Raw genomic sequence first — 19,548 nt, 5'->3', positions numbered from 1 at the left:
GGGCTGGAGTCTAGAAAAACACTCCTCTTGCATACATATTGTGACTTTAAAATAAGATCAGGGTCTGCCTGGAAATTCTTTGTATGTTTTTTATATATATATTTTAAGAGTAGATGGGACCAAGGCTGTGAGGCAGGTGTGCTCTACTGGATTGGGTGTGAGGGTGGGAGTCGAGACCTGATTTTATTCTCCCTTCTGCCACTGACTCACCACGTGGTCTTGGGCAAGTCACTTAAATCCAAATTTTCAAAAGTCGTTTCTGATTTTGGGTACTTTACTTTGTAGGGCCTGATTTTTCAGAGGTGCTACGCAGTCGTCAGCTCCAGTGCTCAGTGCCTCTGAAAATCAAGTTGGACATCTAAAATCAGAATCTGCTTTCAAAAATGTCTTAGCCTCTGTTTCCCCATCTATTATCTGAGCAGAACATTGCTGACCTGCCTTTGCAAAGAGCTTTGAAATCTGTGGCTAAAAAGCTCTATGTAAGTGCAGATTTTTTTAACACACTTTAAAAAGAAAGTGCATAAAATAATTGTTCTCTTTGCAGGGTATCTGTGCAGATCAGTGCCAAGTGTCTGACTACCATCGCTACCAGACAGTAGAGATGAATGGAAGTGTGTTGGGGGAACTAAAGAGGTTGTTTGAAGCCAAAACGGAGCACGTGCATCAGACTTTGGTGCTGCACTCGTACACTTCAATATTGTCCCGCTTGCAGGTGGAGTCTTATATCTATGGATTGCTTAATAGCTCATCCCTGCTGAGATCTGTGGCTGTTCAACAACAAGAGCAAGGTGTGTCCCCGATCTGAGTTTCCGCCTCTGGTGTCCCTAGCATGCAGAAATAGTACACCTGAACTTTCAATCTGCAGTTCTAGGTGTGGATATTCATTGTAGAGAAACCCTCTTTCAACACCAAAAACTAGGGGGAGCTTATTCGGTGGCCCATGAAACCCCAGTCCATCAAAAGCACCCTGACTTTCTCACTTCAGTCTCATGGAGCATAGACACAGTTGCAGAAGTCAAGTGCTTAAGCTTATTGTGGCAGCAAATTGCAGGAGTGCCCCCTGCTGTCTGATCTATGTAGTGCCACTGGCTTTGCCTATGTCAGAAAAATATTTTCGTTCTGCGTGCTGGAAGTGGGCGGAAGGGAGGCTTTAACTTAAAGCAGGGGTCGGCAACCTTTCAGAAGTGATGTGCCGAGTCTTCATTTATTCACTCTAATTTAAGGTTTCACGTGCCAGTAATACATTTTAACGTTTTTAGAAGGTCTCTTTCTATAAGTCTATAATATATAACTAAACTATTGTTGTATGTAAAGTAAATAAGGTTTTTAAAATGTTTAAGAAGCTTCATTTAAAATTAAATTAAAATGCAGAGCCCCCTGGACTGGTGGCCAGGACCCGTGCCACAGGTTGCCTACCCCTGACTTAAAGTAACAAAGATATTTTTATATCAAAGTTGCTATTTAGTGATTACCCAAGATGTTTTAAAAAAACTAGTGTCTTAGTTTTAGAGAGTAGTAGAGTATTTGTTTGGATTTAATAATATACAGTAGAACCTCAGAGTTATGAACATCAGAGTTACAAATTGACTGGTCAACCACATACCTCATTTGAAACTGGAAGTACGCAATCAGGCAGCAGCAGAAACCAAAAAAAACCCACAGTATAGTGCTGTGTTAAACGTAAACTACTAAAAAATAAAGGGAAATGTATAAAAAAAAAAAATTGACAAGGTCGGGAAACTCTGCTTGTTTCATTTATAGTAAGAGTGTTAAAAGCAGCATTTTTCTTCTGCATAGTAAAGTTTCAAAGCTGTATTAAGTCTATGTTCAGTTGTAAACTTTTAAAAGAACCATCACAATGTTTTGTTCAGAGTCATGAACAACATTCCCGAGGTGTTTGTAACTCTTGAGGTTCTACTGTACATATAAAGGACAAAGGAGAAATTTTCTATAGAACCCCTAAAGCCGTGAGGGTATTAGTCAGCCTAGCAGGGCTCTTAAGAGTCACCAATGTCGGAGCTCTAATTCTGTTTCTAATTCACAGCTTCTAAGCAGTCAGAAAACCTTTCCTCGGACTTGGGTCACCTGAAAGAATGTGTCAGCATTCTTTTCGGTTTCACGCGCAGAGTTATTGAAGATCCTCAGTTCCAGAGTGACCTCCTCCTTTGGCTGCAAAGGCTGGTAAGGGAGGAGTGTATGGAGTAACTGCTGTTTATTAAAATGAACTGAATCAGTCCCAGAGGCCATCCCTGGAAACCTCACTACTGCTCTTGCTGTTTGGTGTCCTGGGTGAAAAGAATTTGGTGGCTTCATTCCAGTTCTTAGCAGACAATGGCCACATATCCCTGAAACCGCTAACATAATTGGCTTCTTTGTTGATAGAATCAACTGAGAGCCCAGGTGTTGAGAGGACTGGAGCCTGTGAACCCAAAGGTGGTTGGTTTGGAATAGGACAGAGCACATTAATAAGGCAGCCTGGGGAAAACTCATGTTGGAGATGGAAGTCTTCATCACTGTCAATCTGGTGATCTTTCTTCATCACTCAGTTTCACATAAATCGGTTCTTTTAAAAAATGCTTTGTATTGTTGCTCTTAAATCAAGCAGCAGCCCCTGCTTGTCAAAGAGCACTGTTGTCCCCGTCAGCCTTTTGGTGATACAGCATTCTCTGTACAAACCCATTGGGGGTTGGAAAGTGCAAGGAGAATAATAGAAAAGCCAGGTTTTAACAAGTCTGTGAAGGAGCCAACATTGAAATTCCCTTACAAGATGCTCTTTATTGTTTAGGTGTCAGTCTTGCAAAGAGTTGGCTGTCCAGGGGACCACCTCTTCCTCTTAAACCACATCCTCCGTTGCCCAGCAGGTGTCAGTGGATGGGCTGCTTCGTTCATACAGGTGTGAATGTTTAATCCTGTGTGCTTTGCTTTTTTTGGCTGAGATTTTGGAGTGGGTGGGAGAAAAGAAGAGAGTCTCTCCTGCTTGAAACCATAAGACTATTACTAGACTAACTGGCAGATTCCAGAAATATGGAATCTGGGGCCTAGGAAGGAGAGGAGCCAAAATCTTTCTGTGGGGCTTTGATGGGCTGAATTTTCAGCCCTCCCAATCTTGTGCCGTAGTGAGATCTGCAGCTAAGGGCAAAAGCCGTGTCTTCTTTGAAGACCTATTTCTCACTTAGATCAGCAAGTGGGCTTTGTCAAGATTTTCCTTTAATGTTAGAAAGTTAAAGGAAAAGCCAGATCATGGAAATTCAGAGATTTTTTTTTTTTTTTTTAGAAGCTGAAACTAAACTAGCTGTGGCTTCTGGTTTGCTTAGACTGAAATCTTGGTTTCATTTCAGATCAAAGTCTTGGATAACCCATCAGGAGTCTTTCATTTTATGCAGTCTCTTGCCTTGCTTATGTCTCCTGTCAAGTAAGTGGGAAAGGAGAGAATTTGTACACGTGTTCTGAAAGTGTTTATCTCTGGATATTCAAACACATGGTGGCACTAGGAATATTCAGATGACGTTGAGGAATTGTCAAAATGGGCACAGTGAACTGATAGTTAAGTCTAAAGTCTTGTTGTTATTCACTCATCCCCTATTTACAGCCTCAGCATTATTCTCAGATGCTAAATATTTAGCATGATGAATGTGCAATAGCCCTGTTGTTCTTATCAATGTTGAAATAAAGTTCTCGGCTACTGTTTGCAGGAGCAATTGTCATGGATGAAAAGGAAATTCCTGAGTCACTAGGTCTGGAACAATTGTTGCATGCAAAGATTCTGCTGTTTAATTTTTTCCCCCTATACTTCTAACTTTACTCAGAAAAAACAATTGCAATACTTGATGAAAACAGTGAAGTCAAGGACCAATGATAACAAATGAAACATATTTCAGAGGAAATAAATGTTCTGATCAAACCCACAATCTTTTCCTGTTTGTCCTCTTCCCCACCCCGCTCTGTTAGATTAGTAAAGGTTAGTGTGACTTTTATGTTTGTGTGTGCTCACTGCATTAGGAGAGTTACAGCCACTGGTTTTCTGAGTGTCAAGATAGTAGCTATTGAGCCTAATTGATCTGAAGCAGTTCTACAGAAGTATTTTAAATGGGTAAAGAGAGAGCTGGACTGAGTTATTTTTAGAGTTAATATTAGTCAAGCCTGGGTTGTCTGAATTCCAATTAACTGAAACTCCAACCATCTGTTGGAGGTTTGATTTCAGTGCATAAGGATTTATATACTAAGCTGAACTGACTGAGGCAGTGTGGGAAAGAAATTGGCCTACACATTTTGATGTCTGTGCTCAGAGTTTGCAGGCTAGGTTGAAAACCCTGGAGCAGATCCTTCAGCCCTTGTAAATCTGCAAAGCTTCATTGAATTTCATGAAGCTTTATTGAAGTACATCAGCTGAGGATCTGGCCCCCGGAGGGCAGACTTCAGTCTGAGCCAGGTTTTGGGTGTCCCCTAAACCTTGAAATAGCTACAGTGCAACTCTGACTATGCAAGTGAGTAACAGTAGCAGTGAATCTAGTGTCTTAAAAGGAGTATGAATTCACAGCGATCAACTTTTCTTTTTTCTGATTTGGATGCTGAGAGAAGATGTAGTTATCCTGACAGCATGTGTAGTGTTTCACCAACATGTCCTGACAGGTTGAGAGAAATCAGACCTTAAGATCATGTCATTTTGGTTACTGTGTGGCTTTTCCCCCTACTTCATTTTTGATACGGAAGGATCAGCTGACATCACCTGTACAGTTAATGAATCGTGTACACCGTTTGTAAACCAGTATTTCAGGCTATCAGGTGATCTAATGTATGGGATTCTGTCTCTAGAGGCTTTCAAGTTAGCAGCCCCTAAAATAATCTTGAAATGGAAGTATGAAGAAAAACAAGATGGCCAGAATGAGGAGTTTAAGGTCCAGTGCCTCATGAGCTGTCAGAGCTAGATATGAGTGCTTCATACCATGGGAGGAGTCCCAGCTTTCAGTTGGTTAATAAAACATTTGGTTATAGTCCTTTTGATTGATAAACTTATGACTTGTATTCACTTTCAAGGCCCTTCATGGCCTGTCACCACACTTCTGGCCATCTGTCATTCACTATCAAGATATAGACTCCTGTCTTTGATCAGCTGATCGATCAATCCATCTAAGATACTTTTATGGCCCCCATTACCATAGTATGACAGTCCGTAATGAATTTATCCCCACAACATCCCTGTGAGGTTGGGCAGTGCTGTTATTCCCATTTTACATATGTGGAACTGAGGCACAGAGAGGCTAAGTGATGTGCCCCAGGTCACACAGGAAGTCTGGTAGGGCAGGGATTTGACCTCGGTCAGATTAGGATCCTAGGTTAGTGCCTAGATCCACTGGATGATCCTTCCCCTTCATTGCCCACTTGTTACATTTTCAAACAAGCACCTTTGTGCTGTCTCCCATGCTTCCCCTCACCCTTGGGTGGAACTCCTTGTAAACATTCACTGCCTTGTCATGCTCCAAATCCCTCTTTAAACTCTCTGTTGCTGTGATGCTTAAATACACTTGACAATGGTTAGGCAGTGGGTGCTAAACCGTTGCCCATCACGCTCACCAACATTGTCTCATTATTTCTTTGTGCTTTCCTGTCTGCCTGTATCCACCTGTTATCTTATCTTACACTTGGACTGTAAGATCTTTTGGGCAGGGATCATCTTTTTGTTCAGTATTTGTACAGTGCCCGGCACAGTGGGGTCCTAGTTCATTACTGGAGCTCCAAGGCAGGGCCGGTTCCAGCGTTTTTGCCACCCCAAGCGGGGGGTGGTGGTGGGGCGGAAGCCGTGATCGGTGGCACTTCGGCAGCAGCTCTATCGCCGCCATTTCGTTCTTCGGCGGCAATTCAGCAGCAGGTCCTTCCGTCCGAGAGGGACTGAGGGACCTGCTGCCGAAGAGCCGGACGTGCCGCCCCTCTCCGTTGGTTGCCCCAGGCGCCTGCTTGCTGTGCTGGTGCCTGGAGCCGGCTGTGCTCCGAGGTGCTACAGCAATACAATTAATAACTGTCACTGCTTTTGGACTGACCATAGCAAATACTGGATGCCAGATCAGTGCAATTTTCAGTCCCTGGTTCACCTGCAGATGCTTGGCAATGGTTGGCATAAGCTCTTTTTTTTTTTTTTTTTTTTTTTTCATTTTGTTTATTATGGATTCACAAAGGTACCCAGCAATGTGTTTCTTGTAAATTATAACAGCAGGGTCCCTTAGCATGGGTGTCCTGCAAACTAAGGTTGATAGCAGTTTACATTTTTCAGGGTATTGTGCATAAATCAATTTGTTAAATTGGTAATCAACTTGAGTATGAATTTTTATTGACTGGTAACTTGTTCCACACTAGGTGCATTGGGCAACCTTGTTAGTTTCTTGTTCCTGTTTGAGTTTTAAGAGGTTTTGAAAGTAAAAAGAATAGTTGTACACCTCTACCCCGATATAACACTGTCCTCGGGAGCCAAAAAATCTTACTGCGTTATAGGTGAAACCGTGTTATATCGAACTTGCTTTGATCCGCCGGAGGTGCACTGCCACGCCCCCCGCCCCGGAACACTGCTTTACCGCGTTATATCCGAATTTGTGTTATATTGGGTCACGTTATATCGGGGTAGAGGTGTACTGCAAATTTCGAATGTTTACTTTGTTTCTCTAATTTACTTAAGCCTGGCTTTCATGTATTCCCAGAAATCGAGCAGACTTTATGTGCCACATGACACCAAGTGAAAGAAAATCCTCCACCTCCTCTGGGAAAGAATCTGGGAATTGGACATTAGTAGATGAGGGAGGAGAAGAGGTACATTAAAACTAAACAGCTCTGCTTAACGCTTGTGCTCAAACCTGTTGTATGTGTCTTATTGAAGGGTTGGAGGAGGGAAAAACTAAATATTCTCCTGTAATGGATTTCCATTTCAAACAATACATCTTATATTCCCTTCATTGTAGAACAGTGATACTCAGACCTCAGTTGTTCAGAAGGCAAATTAGCAATCAACATCATAGCTGCGCAAGTTGAGGGTGCTGCCGCACCCCCTGGCTTGAAATTGTTTCCATTATATACAGGGTTTACAGTTTGGTTCAATAGCTGTCAGCATCCCCATTATACAAATTGGTCCAGGCCCCCCGATCAACATCACCCAAAAGAGCCACACAAGTATGCATTCATGGTTTCATTTACCACAGTACTACTCATTTTTAAACAGTATGATGGGAAATATTTAGTTATAAAACTCTCACAGCAAATAAGTTGATAATTTAGTGCAAGTTGATACTTTTATTATGTTATTAACCAATTAAGTTATCCTGAGTGGTTAATAACTTAGCTGATTAATAATTAAATCACAGTGTTTTAATACCATGTGCTGCAAAGAGCTGCAGGAGACACATTAAAGAACTACTTGGAGCTTGTAAGTCGCAGTCTGAGTATCACTGTCATAGAGTATTACATTTCCAGTAATATACATCTGAGATAGAATGCCTCAGGTAATTTAATCGGGAAGGAAGGAAATAGAATAGACTGTTCAAAAATAGTTGTATAAAATTACCCTTGTTATTTAATAGTGCAGAAATAGATACCCATTTGAGAACTTTCCTCCTTTCAGTCATCATGGAAATATTGCTGCGCTGGGGGCTATGATGTTTTTTTCCTCTTACTTTGAAGATGGTATCTACCACTTCTTTATAGTTGATGGCTGCTGTCATATAGGAACACACAGAAAGGGGGAATGAAAGTATATGTTGTGAGTGTGATACTTCCTAGGTGTACCCAGCGTTGTGAGGTAACTCACCACACCGGCCCTTAGCATGAAGCAGTCTTGTCTGTACCTGCTGTGGGTCAGTTCCCTGAAACCACCAGCCTCTAGCAGCACAACACTGCCTTCCAGGCCTCTGCAGGACACAATAGGCACACACCGCTCCCTCACTGCCCTCCTCAGAATGTTCCCTGCAGTGCCCAGCATTTTATCCATTGAACACTCACAGAATTAGCAGGCCTGCTGTTCACAAAGGAACCATACATACCAGCTTACCATACACACCTGCTGTTTACAAAGGAACCATACACACCACTTTGCTTAACACCACAGCACTTAGTTATTCTTGTTTTCACTATAAACATACCTTTTTGTTACCCAAGAACAGAGATTCCATTGACAACGAGTAAGAATATTGGAAACTAATGATTTTATTTTATATGTAAGCCTTTGTCTCTTTCAAGAGACTAAATTCAACTAACAGGTTAACCTCCTGTCTAGAGAAGTTTATCTCGCCCAAGGTTCTTTCCAGCATTTTCAGCTAAGCCTTATTGAGACCCTTCCGTAAAGCAGAATCACCGTCCTTTTACTTCCTCAGTGAAGGGTGTCATCTTTGCCCCCACAAATATAGTAGAGCGAGCCTTTGATGTGCACCTTCAGACAGGGTTCTTCCCATTGCTCTTTCTCTTCCTGTTAGTTTCTTTCTGAACTCCCCACAGTCCTTCATTTGCATTCAGTTCACACTGATGATAGGAGACTCGTTGTAAAGTATATGCTACTTAGTTTACATTCAAACAGCCAACTAGATAAAACATTTCTTGTCTGGCAGGAAACTGGTTTTTCACCTTGGCTGGCAACCTGTCCCTAAACCCAGACCTTACAATTTTCAGTGCATGTACATAACTCCTTACATATTACCTGTACAGACAGTCACAATGTTATTGATGACTAGAGTGATAGACTTTTATTGGAAACCTTACATGACATTCTTTGAACTAGAATACACCTATCCGCCTCAAGAGATTCCTGTAGCCCCTATGCACCCCCTCTGTGCCCCATGCCAATTGGCACTGACATTCTGGTGTCACAATGAGGAGTGGGAAGAAGACCAGTATCCCTTTTCTACATTCTTTCTCTGCCATCCCCCCACTTCCCTTCAAAAGAAAACTGGAGGTAGACAGTATAATAACCAGGTCCATTCATTATCTGCTCCCCTCTCCTCTTGGGGAAGCTAATAAAATCCACTCTGATATGTTTCTGTTTTTTGTAGGATGAAGATCCCGAAACTAGCTGGATTCTCCTTTTGGAAGATGACTTGGTTGTCCTCCTGTCACAGTTTCCATTTCATGAACTGTTTCAGCATTTTCTTGGGTTTAACTCTAAAGGTGAATTTGCTGCTAAATACATAGACTTGTAGGGGATAAGGAATTATTTTAAATGTCAAACATGTCTGGGACTTATATTGTTCCAGTGTACTCTGAAGGATTAGATTTTATCCCTCCTTTCACTCTGATCCGTTAAACAGTTCCTTTTTGGTAACTGGCAGTAGATCTGCTTTTCAGATCCCATCTCTTTTCCCTGGCCTATGAGTTATAAACACCTCACTCCTTGTGCTCAATCGCTGTTTCTTAAACTCTTCTCCATCTCTGTTCACCCACGTGAAAAGATTACAAGATCTCCTGCAGGCAATTTACATAAATTATTTGTACTTGCACAATTAGATTTTAATCTACTGTGAATCTGTTATAAAATGGTATTCATGCTGTATGAAATAAATCATATAGATAAGTTTCAGAGTAGCAGCCGTGTTAGTCTGTATCCGCAAAAAGAAGAACAGGAGGACTTGTGGCACCTTAGAGACTAACAAATTTATTAGAGCATAAGCTTTCGTGGACTACAGCCCACTTCTTCGGATGCATATAGAATGGAACATATATTGAGGAGATATATATACACACATACAGAGAGCATAAACAGGTGGGAGTTGTCTTACCACCTCTGAGAGGCCAATTAATTAAGAGAAAACAAACTTTTGAAGTGATAATCAAGCTAGCTCAGTACAGACAGTTAGATAACAAGTGTGAGAATACTTACAAGGGGAGATGGATTCAATGTTTGTAATGGCTCAGCCATTCCCAGTCCTTATTTAAACCGGAGTTGATTGTGTCTAGTTTGCATATCAATTCTAGCTCAGCAGTTTCTCGTTGGAGTCTGTTTTTGAAGTTTTTCTGTTGTAATATAGCCACCCGCAGGTCTGTCACTGAATGACCAGACAGGTTAAAGTGTTCTCGCTTACAGACAACCCCCGAACCTAAAGCAAATACTCACCAGCAACCACACATCACTGAACAAAACCACTAACCCAGGAACCTATCCTTGTAACAAACCCCGATGCCAACTCTGTCCACATATCTATTCCAGTGACATCATCATAGGACCTAATCACATCAGCCATACCATCAGGGGCTCGTTCACCTGCACATCTACCAATGTGATATATGCCATCATGTGCCAGCAATGCCCCTCTGCCATGTACATTGGCCAAACCGGACAGTCTCTACGCAAAAGAATTAATGGACACAAATCTGACATCAGGAATCAAAATACTCAAAAACCAGTGGGAGAACACTTTAACCTGTCTGGTCATTCAGTGACAGACCTGCGGGTGGCTATATTACAACAGAAAAACTTCAAAAACAGACTCCAACGAGAAACTGCTGAGCTAGAATTGATATGCAAACTAGACACAATCAACTCCGGTTTAAATAAGGACTGGGAATGGCTGAGCCATTACAAACATTGAATCCATCTCCCCTTGTAAGTATTCTCACACTTGTTATCTAACTGTCTGTACTGAGCTAGCTTGATTATCACTTCAAAAGTTTGTTTTCTCTTAATTAATTGGCCTCTCAGAGGTGGTAAGACAACTCCCACCTGTTTATGCTCTCTGTATGTGTGTATATATATCTCCTCAATATATGTTCCATTCTATATGCATCCGAAGAAGTGGGCTGTAGTCCACGAAAGCTTATGCTCTAATAAATTTGTTAGTCTCTAAGGTGCCACAAGTCCTCCTGTTCTTCTTTTTATCATATAGATAGCGGAATAGAAATGCATTCCCTCATTGCTTCTAATATTTTTTGAGTTCTAAATTTCTAGGTAACTTGCTGATTTTTGTGAAGCTTATGGTTCAGTGTTTTGATTTTGTAGGTGTTTATTTCCCTGAAAAAACAACCCCTCAGGAGATGATGAAGATTTTTGCCTTTGCGAATTCCTTAGTGGAGCTGCTAGCCGTGGGGCTGGAAACATTTAATAGAGCACGCTACAGGCAGTTTGTGAAACGAATTGGTCATCTGATCAGGTAAGAACAACAGCTTTCTTCCTCTGTCGTGTGAATCTGCACAGACAGATCTTAGAGTTTAACAGGGGCAGCAATAGATCTAGCAATGTTAGTGTGTGTGTGTGTAGGCATATAATGTATGTGAGCATATGAATGTGATTTAGAGTAAGTTCAGTGATGGTATTTCTCAGCATATAGGCTAGGAACCCTTAGGGGGCACCAGACTCATAGGATGGAGGGTACACAGTGGGGCAAAGAGAGGCTGCATGACCATCAGTTCACACGGTCTGCAGGTAGTTATTGAAATATGCCTGCTATCCTTCCTTGTTCCTGTGGGTTCAATAATATTACACAGCTACTCAGCAGAGATCAGTGCACAGCATAATGGAGCAGAGGTATTTTTAATACATAAAATAAATATAATACGCTTAGCCACCAGTGCTGCACCCTGTGCAGCATATACCAGTCTGTTGACATGGAGACCACCAAGCCAGAGCCAAAAGGCTTAAAAAGCAGAATGTGAAGAAAAACAATATTTTCATTCTCTGAATAGATGGTTTAAACTCCCTCATAGATTTCCACTACATCTTCAACCACTCCGACCCCTCCATTAAATTCTGGAACACTCCCACACTAGTATCAATTTCCTGGACACCACAATCCGCTTCAGCAATGGAACTGTAGACAACCATATACAAGAAACCCCAAGATCACCACATTTACATTCATATATCCATTAACCACCTCAAACAAACCAAGACATCTGTTGTCTACAGCCAGGCACTCAGTTACCACTGAATTTGCTCCAAGAAGAAAGTCCAGGATATATACATCTTAACACACACAAAACCGCCTTCACCAAATAAGGACACTCCACCAAAGAAGTAGATCACATCATGGAACAGGGCACCCAAATACCCACAGAGAACCTGCTTCAATATAGAAATAAAGCCTCCTGCGACCGCAAACACTTAGTTGTCGCCTACAGTCCTACTCCAGAACACACATGGGGTATCATCAAACTACTAGAATTCATACTCTATTTTTCTAGAACTCCCTCTTCTAGGCTTCAAACAACCCCCCAACCTCACCAAGCTCATAATCAGAAGCAAGCTCCACACAGATCAGGATGCACCAACTCAAAGTGGCACCAGACCCTCCAGAACAACAGATGCAAAACCTGCACACACATGTCCACTGCTATAATGATCAACACTCTCCATGACACCTTTTAAGATCCATGAATCCTACACATGCTATCACAACATGTGGTATACCTGATCCAGTGCACTAAATGCCCCAAAACAATTCTGTGGGTGAAACCAGACAGTCACTACACTCTCAAATGAACTCTCACAGGAAAATGATAAGACGAAAACACAAAAAGGTCCGATAGAGAGTGATTGGTCAGTCCTCCTCCTCCAAGGAAATGTGCACAAAAACTTTTGAAAAGACAAGTCTGGGAACTTAAATTCATAACTCTGATAGACATTAAAAATCTTGGACTGAACAGACACTGGATTTATTGCTTATTATAACAATCTGTAACCCACTAACCCCCTCTTTTGGTCCTATGACTGCTTAGGTGTTAATGGGCCACTCTACCTCGAATGGTCCCTTAGAATATGTGCTAACTTCTTCAATCTGTTCCACCTTGCATTTAGCTGTGACACTCTTAGGGCATGTCTACACTACAAAATTAAGTTGACTTAAGTCGTCTATAGAGCCACTGCATTAATTGCAGCGGTGTTTCATGTCCACATTCTGCTCCTTCTATCGGTGGTATGTGTTCTCACCAGGAGTGCTTCTACCCATTTAACTGTGTGGGCATTGTGGGGCACTGACAGCTGGAGTCCCCCTGCCACGGGGCTCATAGCCACAGCCCAGCCCTGCATGGGGCTCACAGCTGGAGGCCTCGTCCCCCTCTTCGTGCCCCCCCCCCCCCCCCCCCCCCCCGAGGCTGACAGTTCAGGTTGTCAGCTCCTGGGGCTGGCCAGGGGGGCCCTCCGGCTGTGTACCCCGTGCAGGCTGACAGCCAGCAGCCAGTGTAAGTAACAGACACTGCGTTGCCCTAACAACATTGACCTAAATGCTCTATCTCTTGTGGAGGTGGAGTTAAGTCGATGTAGTGGGCGACTTACATTGATGGGAACTACATTTTAGTGTAGGTGCTTAGTTAGGTCAGCGTAAGCTGTCTTACATCAACCTAACTCTGTAGTGTAGACCAGGCCTTAGAGCATTTCCCAGACCTGAAGAAGAGCTCTGTGTGGCTCGAAAGCGTGTCTCTCTCACCAACAGAAGTTGATCCAATGAAAGATCTCACTCACCCACCTTGTGTGTATCTAAGGTTAAAAAAAGAAGGGAAAATGGATAGAGAAAAGGGTGCAGGGTGAAAACTGTGCCAGTGCATGATGTGTGCAGATCCTGTCTGCCAAACTGTCTCAAAGGTACACCAAGAGAGGCCGGAAGTCACAGGATGAAGTGCATCTGACGAAGTGGGTATTCACCCACGAAAGCTCATGCTCCAGTACGTCTGTTAGTCTATAAGGTGCCACAGGACTCTGTCGCTTTTTATAGGATGAAATGTATTTCATAAAATGTTTCATGCATGCTTTCCCTTTTGGGTTAATGATACAGTTGGATGTTATGCATGCTTTATCTATGCTAACCCAGAACCACCGCAGGTGATTTAATTCAATTAATTACTTGAAGCTCTTTGTTGTTGTAGTGAATGGACATAGAGTGGCTTTTGGTTTACAGCTATGTGGTTCCTTCTACAATTCTGCCAGTTCAGTCCATGTGTTTATTACTGTCTAATCTAGATTGTACTCTCTTTAGGACAAAGGTTATGGCTTCCTTCATACTTGTTCATTGCTGAGCAAGTTAATGGTGCTTTCTTAATTATTAGATGTGTGGGCTTTTTTGTGTGCACTGCCAATTCCTAAAGAAGGGATGTATTTAACACACAAGCTTATGTGTCCTAATCTATTTGGTCTAGTAAAATGTCAACTTATTTACCTGTAAGACCAAGGAAAGATAACATAGGTCAGCAGATGGAAAACTCCGAGGGTATAGGTGCCAGACACTCTGAAACTTGAGGACAGAAGATTGAGTTTTTGGCTCTTGCTTGTGATCAGAGTTACTGTTTCTGGACACTGATGATGTACTCTCTGATCTTTTTATCCTCCTTTCCCTTAACCCCTGTTGCATAGGATGACAGTTTGTTACGTGAGTGACCACTGGGCCCAGTATGTTAGCTGCAATGAAGAGTATGGCTCAATAATGCACCCCTATTCTGTGGAGAAACTGCAAGTGGAATTCGATGAACTGTTTCTTCGGGCTGTTCTACATGTGCTGAAGGCAAAAAGGTAGGAAATCCCAGTGAAGGATGTGAAAACTCACACCAAAATGCTATTAAGAACAATAGGAGGGTGAAGGTTGTGTCTAGAGGTGGGACCAAATAAAACCCTGCATCAGAACACCCCAGGCTGCAGAATCCAGAATCTGCATGGACAGCTTTGATCTGATTGTGACTTAATATTTTAATAGTGTTTCAATATTTTCTGTGGCTTCAGACTAGACTGTAACATGCAAGATCCTTAAACATGCAGATGGTTACCAGAAAGGGGAGTGGCTAGAACTCAACAGGCTGATGTAACTTATGCTGTTGGGACTTGCCCAGCGCAAAGTGGGATCAAGATCAAGGGAACAGAAAGCCCACTCTTGTATTCCTCTTTCCCAAATGAGGTGTGGGCTCCTCAGCCAGAGCAGAGGGTCTGGACCGGTAATTTCTTTCAGGCACTGAGGCTTATTGTTGTGCAAATTATTTCTACTTGGCTCAAAATCCAACAGGCTGGGTGTCTGGCAGTTCATGTCTGAGATGCCTTATGGAACGTTATCGAGTGGCATGCTTTGGAAGCTCTTCTTCATCATGCATTGTGTAGAAAATGAGCACCTGGAAAATCTCTGCTCCACCGTGCAGCCTGCCGACTGCAAGCGCAAACTCAGAGGTAGAATTCCTTTGCTTGCTATGAATTAAGAAACCTGCAGGGCAGTGTTTTGAATTCTGTTCTGGATCTGTAGCTAAACACAGCCCTTCTTCCAGTGCCTAGGCATGTGAATTCCAAAGAACAAGGATGTTGCCCCTTCTGATTGGTAACTGCAATCACTAAGTTTCGAACAGGGCGGCACCCACCTCTCACGGTTGCCCCGTTTCTGGTTGAGTGAGAGCCTGCTTTTCTTTCGGTTCTTATAACGGGGTGGTGCCCTTCTGTGTTACTGCAAAGTTAACTGCATTCACCGTTTTCCAAAAACAAAGTTGAAATCTTCAGTTTAAACACTCAGCAGTTGTGTAGTGTTCTCTTCAATCCAGTACAAGGCTCAGCCCCTTTTGTTGTTCTATGTCTGGGAGAAGCAGAGCTTTCCCCAGGCTTTGTAACACAGAATTCTTAGACATCACTTCGTCTTGGGGTTCAGTTTTCCAGTGCTCACTTTAGTTTTCGATCAGTGCAGAATGACTTCACTAGCTTAATTGCTGTCTAAAATCATGGTATATGACATGAGCAAAATTCCTGAACTTACTTAAAACCTACCTGCTCTGCTTGGCTCTCCCCAGTTCTGATCTTGCCTTGACTGATTATATAAACTATTTAAAACTGATAAAAGGAAAAGGTCTTGTAACGGCATCGGCACTCACCTCTTGCAAGTGCCCCTGCCCGGGCTCAGTATTCAACCAGATCAGCAGGGCCCATCACAGTACTATCACCTAGGTTCTGGGTTCAGTTTCCTGGACTCAATCCTGCCTGCTGTGAGCTGTCTGCAGTCCTGCTGCTCTTCAAGCCAGCCAGGCACCCGGTTTTCCCTCTTCAAGCTCCAGGCAGTAACTGAGTGCTGTGCCTGTGTTGCTTCCTCTTATATGGCCCTTTTGGCTGCTCCAGCAGCCTCTCTGATTGCCTGCCTGGGGGACTTCTCCTCTGCTTTTTTCTGGGGTGGGGTGAGGCAGGGTTGCGAGGCCTCCAGCAGGGAGCCTCCGGACCTACTTCACCCCATCACAGGTCTTTTCACACAGTTTGTAGTTCACTTGTGGAACTCATTGCCACAAGATATCATTGAAGCCAACAGGTTAATAACTTCTAAAAAACCCCAAACATTTTTATGAATAATGAGCATCCAGAGTTAGAGTAATAACAATTAACACCCCCCTATCCCCACCCCAGGAGTTTTGGAAAGACTATAAATCTTCATGCTTCAGGACATAAACACACCTATAACTATTGGGGTTAGGAAGGAACCTTTCAGGTGGGCAGGGTATTCCATAGCTACCTGCTGCTGGGTTTCTTGCACCTTATCTAAAAGGGCTGGGACTGGCCAGTTTTGGAGGCGGGATACTGTACTATATGGGTCACTGGGTTCGATCCAGCCTGGTAGTTCGTATGTCTCTGTTTCTGTTCCTGGCATTAGACTAAAGATATAAAATATACGTTTTGTTATAGGAGGCAATTAACCATTTCACCTATATTGACCTGTATTTCCTCCACGTGATTTGCAGACCCAGAACACATTGAAAACTTTGAGAAGAATCTTGCGTCCATGAACTGCTCGGAAGAAATTTGTCTGCTCACCACGTTTGCTCAGATGGCACAAGCCAAGAGGGCTGATGCGGATGAGGACTTCATCAGAGTCATTGTACTGGAGATATATGAGGTGGGCAATGCCACGGGGCCAATTCTGTGAGGTGCTGAACACGACTGTGGAGCACTGAGCAGTCTTCCATTGTTAAGTTAAATAGAAAGTTCAAGGCATTCAGCACCCATTAGGATTAGGGCTTTAATTTATAACCCTATCAAGCTGTTCTCTTCTCCTGGCTTGATTGTTTAATACTCTAGGACTGAAATAAAGTATCCTGGATGGCTTGTTTGTCATTGCTACATCGGAACATCACTTCTGTAGACCAGGCTGGAATGAACAAAGTCAGGATGTGGGAAATCTTTTCCTTTCCTTGCCTCATTCCCTTTCTCTGTTGGAGCTGGCCTGCAGTGCATCGGAACTGACCTACCTGGAGCTCTGACTTTCCAATTTTATTGCTACCCGTGTGTACCCATTTTAATTTTCTGAGATCCATGGAGCCTAGGCAGTGTGGTCCAATAACTTTTCATGCTGTGTCAGGATAAACAATTGGAAGAACTTGGACTGGAGTTTGCAGTTTGTAAACACCACTGTCCAGGATCAGCAGAAGAAAAAAAATATTATTTTATTGTATTCTCCACTACACTGCCCATGAACCTAATCATAGTGTGTGGGTTTTTTTTGTCCCCTCCACCCCTCTGTTCTCACCTTCTCAGGTATCTTATGTCAGCATTTCCACAAGAGAGACATTTTCAAAGGTTGGCAGAGAACTCTTGGGAGCAATCACAGGTGTCCATACTGGGGTCATTTCTGTGCTCCTGGATCGAGTTAGAGACACCATTGAAAAAGTCGGGATGGTAAGAGCCGATCTGTGTCCTTTAAAACAGCCACCATTAAGAGCTTAAAGTGGATGTTATGACCTCGTTTATTAAGGATGAATAACCAGAAATTTGGCACACAGTGCTTTATTAGGTGGTGCAAATAGAAACTGGTTGTGCTGTGACTGTGAGCAGATATGCTCAGCATGTTCAGATGGGAGTAAATAGAATGGGGGAATGAGGGATGCTGGGATCAGTGTTGAGTAACGGTCAGTCCTTTCTTGCACGTCCACCAATGTTATATATGCCATCATATGCCAGCAATGCCCCTCTGCTAGGTACATTGGCCAAACTGGACAGTCACTACGCAAGAGGATAAATGGACACAAGTCAGATATCAGGAATGGCAATATACAAAAACCTGTAGGAGAACACTTCAACCTCCCTGGCCACACAATAGCAGATGTAAAGGTAGCCATCTTACAGCAAATAAACTTCAGGACCAGACTCCAAAGAGAAACTGCTGAGCTCCAGTTCATTTGCAAATTTTACACCATCAGATCAGGATTAAATAAAGACTGTGAATGGCTATCCAACTACAGAAACAGTTTCTCCTCCCTTGGTGTTCACACCTCAACTGCTAGCAGAGCACCTCACCCTCCCTGATTGAACTAACCTCGTTATCTCCACATTGATATATACGTGCCTCTGGAGATTTCCATTACTTGCATCTGAAGAAGTGAGGTTCTTACCCACGAAAGCTTATGCTCCCAGTACTTCTGTTAGTCTCAAAGGTGCCACAGGACCCTCTGTTGCTTTGGTCAGTCCTTTTTCACTGTGTGTTGTACAGTGCTGAGCACATTGTCAGCACTAAAGAAACCAATCTCTTTAACCATTGATTTGTAATACGTGTATTTTCCCCCTTACAGGTTTCCTTATACTTGTTTAAAGAGCTGCCATTGTACCTTTGGAAGCCCTCTTCCTCGGAGATAGCGCTGATCCGTGACTGGCTATTGAATTATAATCTGAGCACAGTGGAGAATAAACTAGCCTGCATTATCCTGGAAGGGCTAAACTGGGGATTTGGTGAGCATGTATGTATTAAGAATTGAAAGCTTGACACTCAGTCAGACCTGAGAAAAACTGTTATTCAACTAGCATTGTAACTAATCACGAATGTTGGAGATCAGTTAACAGTACTAACACATTTTACAGGGATGTGATGGGTTGCTTTGTATGCATTTGAAGGTGTGAGAATACAGGTATCCCAATGGTTTTGGAAGATGCTACTGGAGGAACCAATTCTGTTCCCCTGCCATACGGTCACAGTTGTGATCGGCAGAGGCAGAGCTCCCTCATTATAAACCAGAGGAGGCAACCGGCAGTATGTTTTCTGAGGGCCTGTTGACTCTGGAATGTGCTTCTCTCCTGGGCCTGCCAGTACCCAGATTTCCAGGTGCTTGGCATAGATCACCTTTTCCTTTCCTGCATTTAAGGAGGCTGGTGGATTTATAGGAGGGTGTGTGTGTCGAAAACTGGGGTAATTTAAGTGTGAAGTCTTTGTTATGATATGATTGGACTGGAGTCCTTTGGTGCTTGTGGAAAAGTCCTTCAAACTGGAAACTAGTCTTTGGAATTTTGGTTTGAAATATTGTACAGAAACGTTAGCTTTTGAAATGTTTTTTATATGATTTTTTTTTTTTTTAAGGATGGGACCAGTAAACTCAAAAACAAATCAATAAACTCTTGGGGTCTCTAGGAAGGTCATTTTCCATAGACAGGTCCTCAGCTGTAGAGCTCTGTGTGTCTAGAAGTCTCTGAGCCTGAGTTCATTATCCTTCAGTGTACGGTGCAAGACTCCTCTTGCTGACCAAGCATTTGGCTAATCTAATGCACCAGTTATGTTCTTTCCTTTTTGTGTTTACATTGACATCAGTTCCTTGGTGATGTAACCAGAAACTAGGTGAGGGTACATTACAGTGAGAATGATGATACAACTTTATAGGTCTTCTTTA

General features: G+C 42.7%; 1 protein-coding gene across 1 annotated transcript in view; it reads left to right on the top strand.

Annotated features, from left to right (window-relative positions):
• EPG5 (ectopic P-granules 5 autophagy tethering factor) overlaps window positions 1-19,548 on the top strand; it is an 87,112-nt gene that overhangs the window by 10,727 nt on the left and 56,837 nt on the right. The window contains 12 exon segments of the mRNA XM_042850705.2: window positions 545-788; window positions 2,045-2,181; window positions 2,786-2,893; window positions 3,339-3,412; window positions 6,687-6,795; window positions 9,021-9,135; window positions 10,961-11,111; window positions 14,303-14,458; window positions 14,943-15,100; window positions 16,639-16,793; window positions 17,432-17,572; window positions 18,463-18,619. Of these exon segments, the coding sequence (XP_042706639.2) occupies window positions 545-788; window positions 2,045-2,181; window positions 2,786-2,893; window positions 3,339-3,412; window positions 6,687-6,795; window positions 9,021-9,135; window positions 10,961-11,111; window positions 14,303-14,458; window positions 14,943-15,100; window positions 16,639-16,793; window positions 17,432-17,572; window positions 18,463-18,619 (1,705 nt within the window).

This window comes from Chrysemys picta, chromosome 6 (genome assembly GCF_011386835.1).
Source record: "Chrysemys picta bellii isolate R12L10 chromosome 6, ASM1138683v2, whole genome shotgun sequence".
Taxonomy (NCBI): Eukaryota; Metazoa; Chordata; order Testudines; family Emydidae; genus Chrysemys; species Chrysemys picta.
The sequence above is the reverse complement of the archived record's forward strand: the minus strand, read 5'-3'. Positions and strand labels throughout refer to the sequence as shown.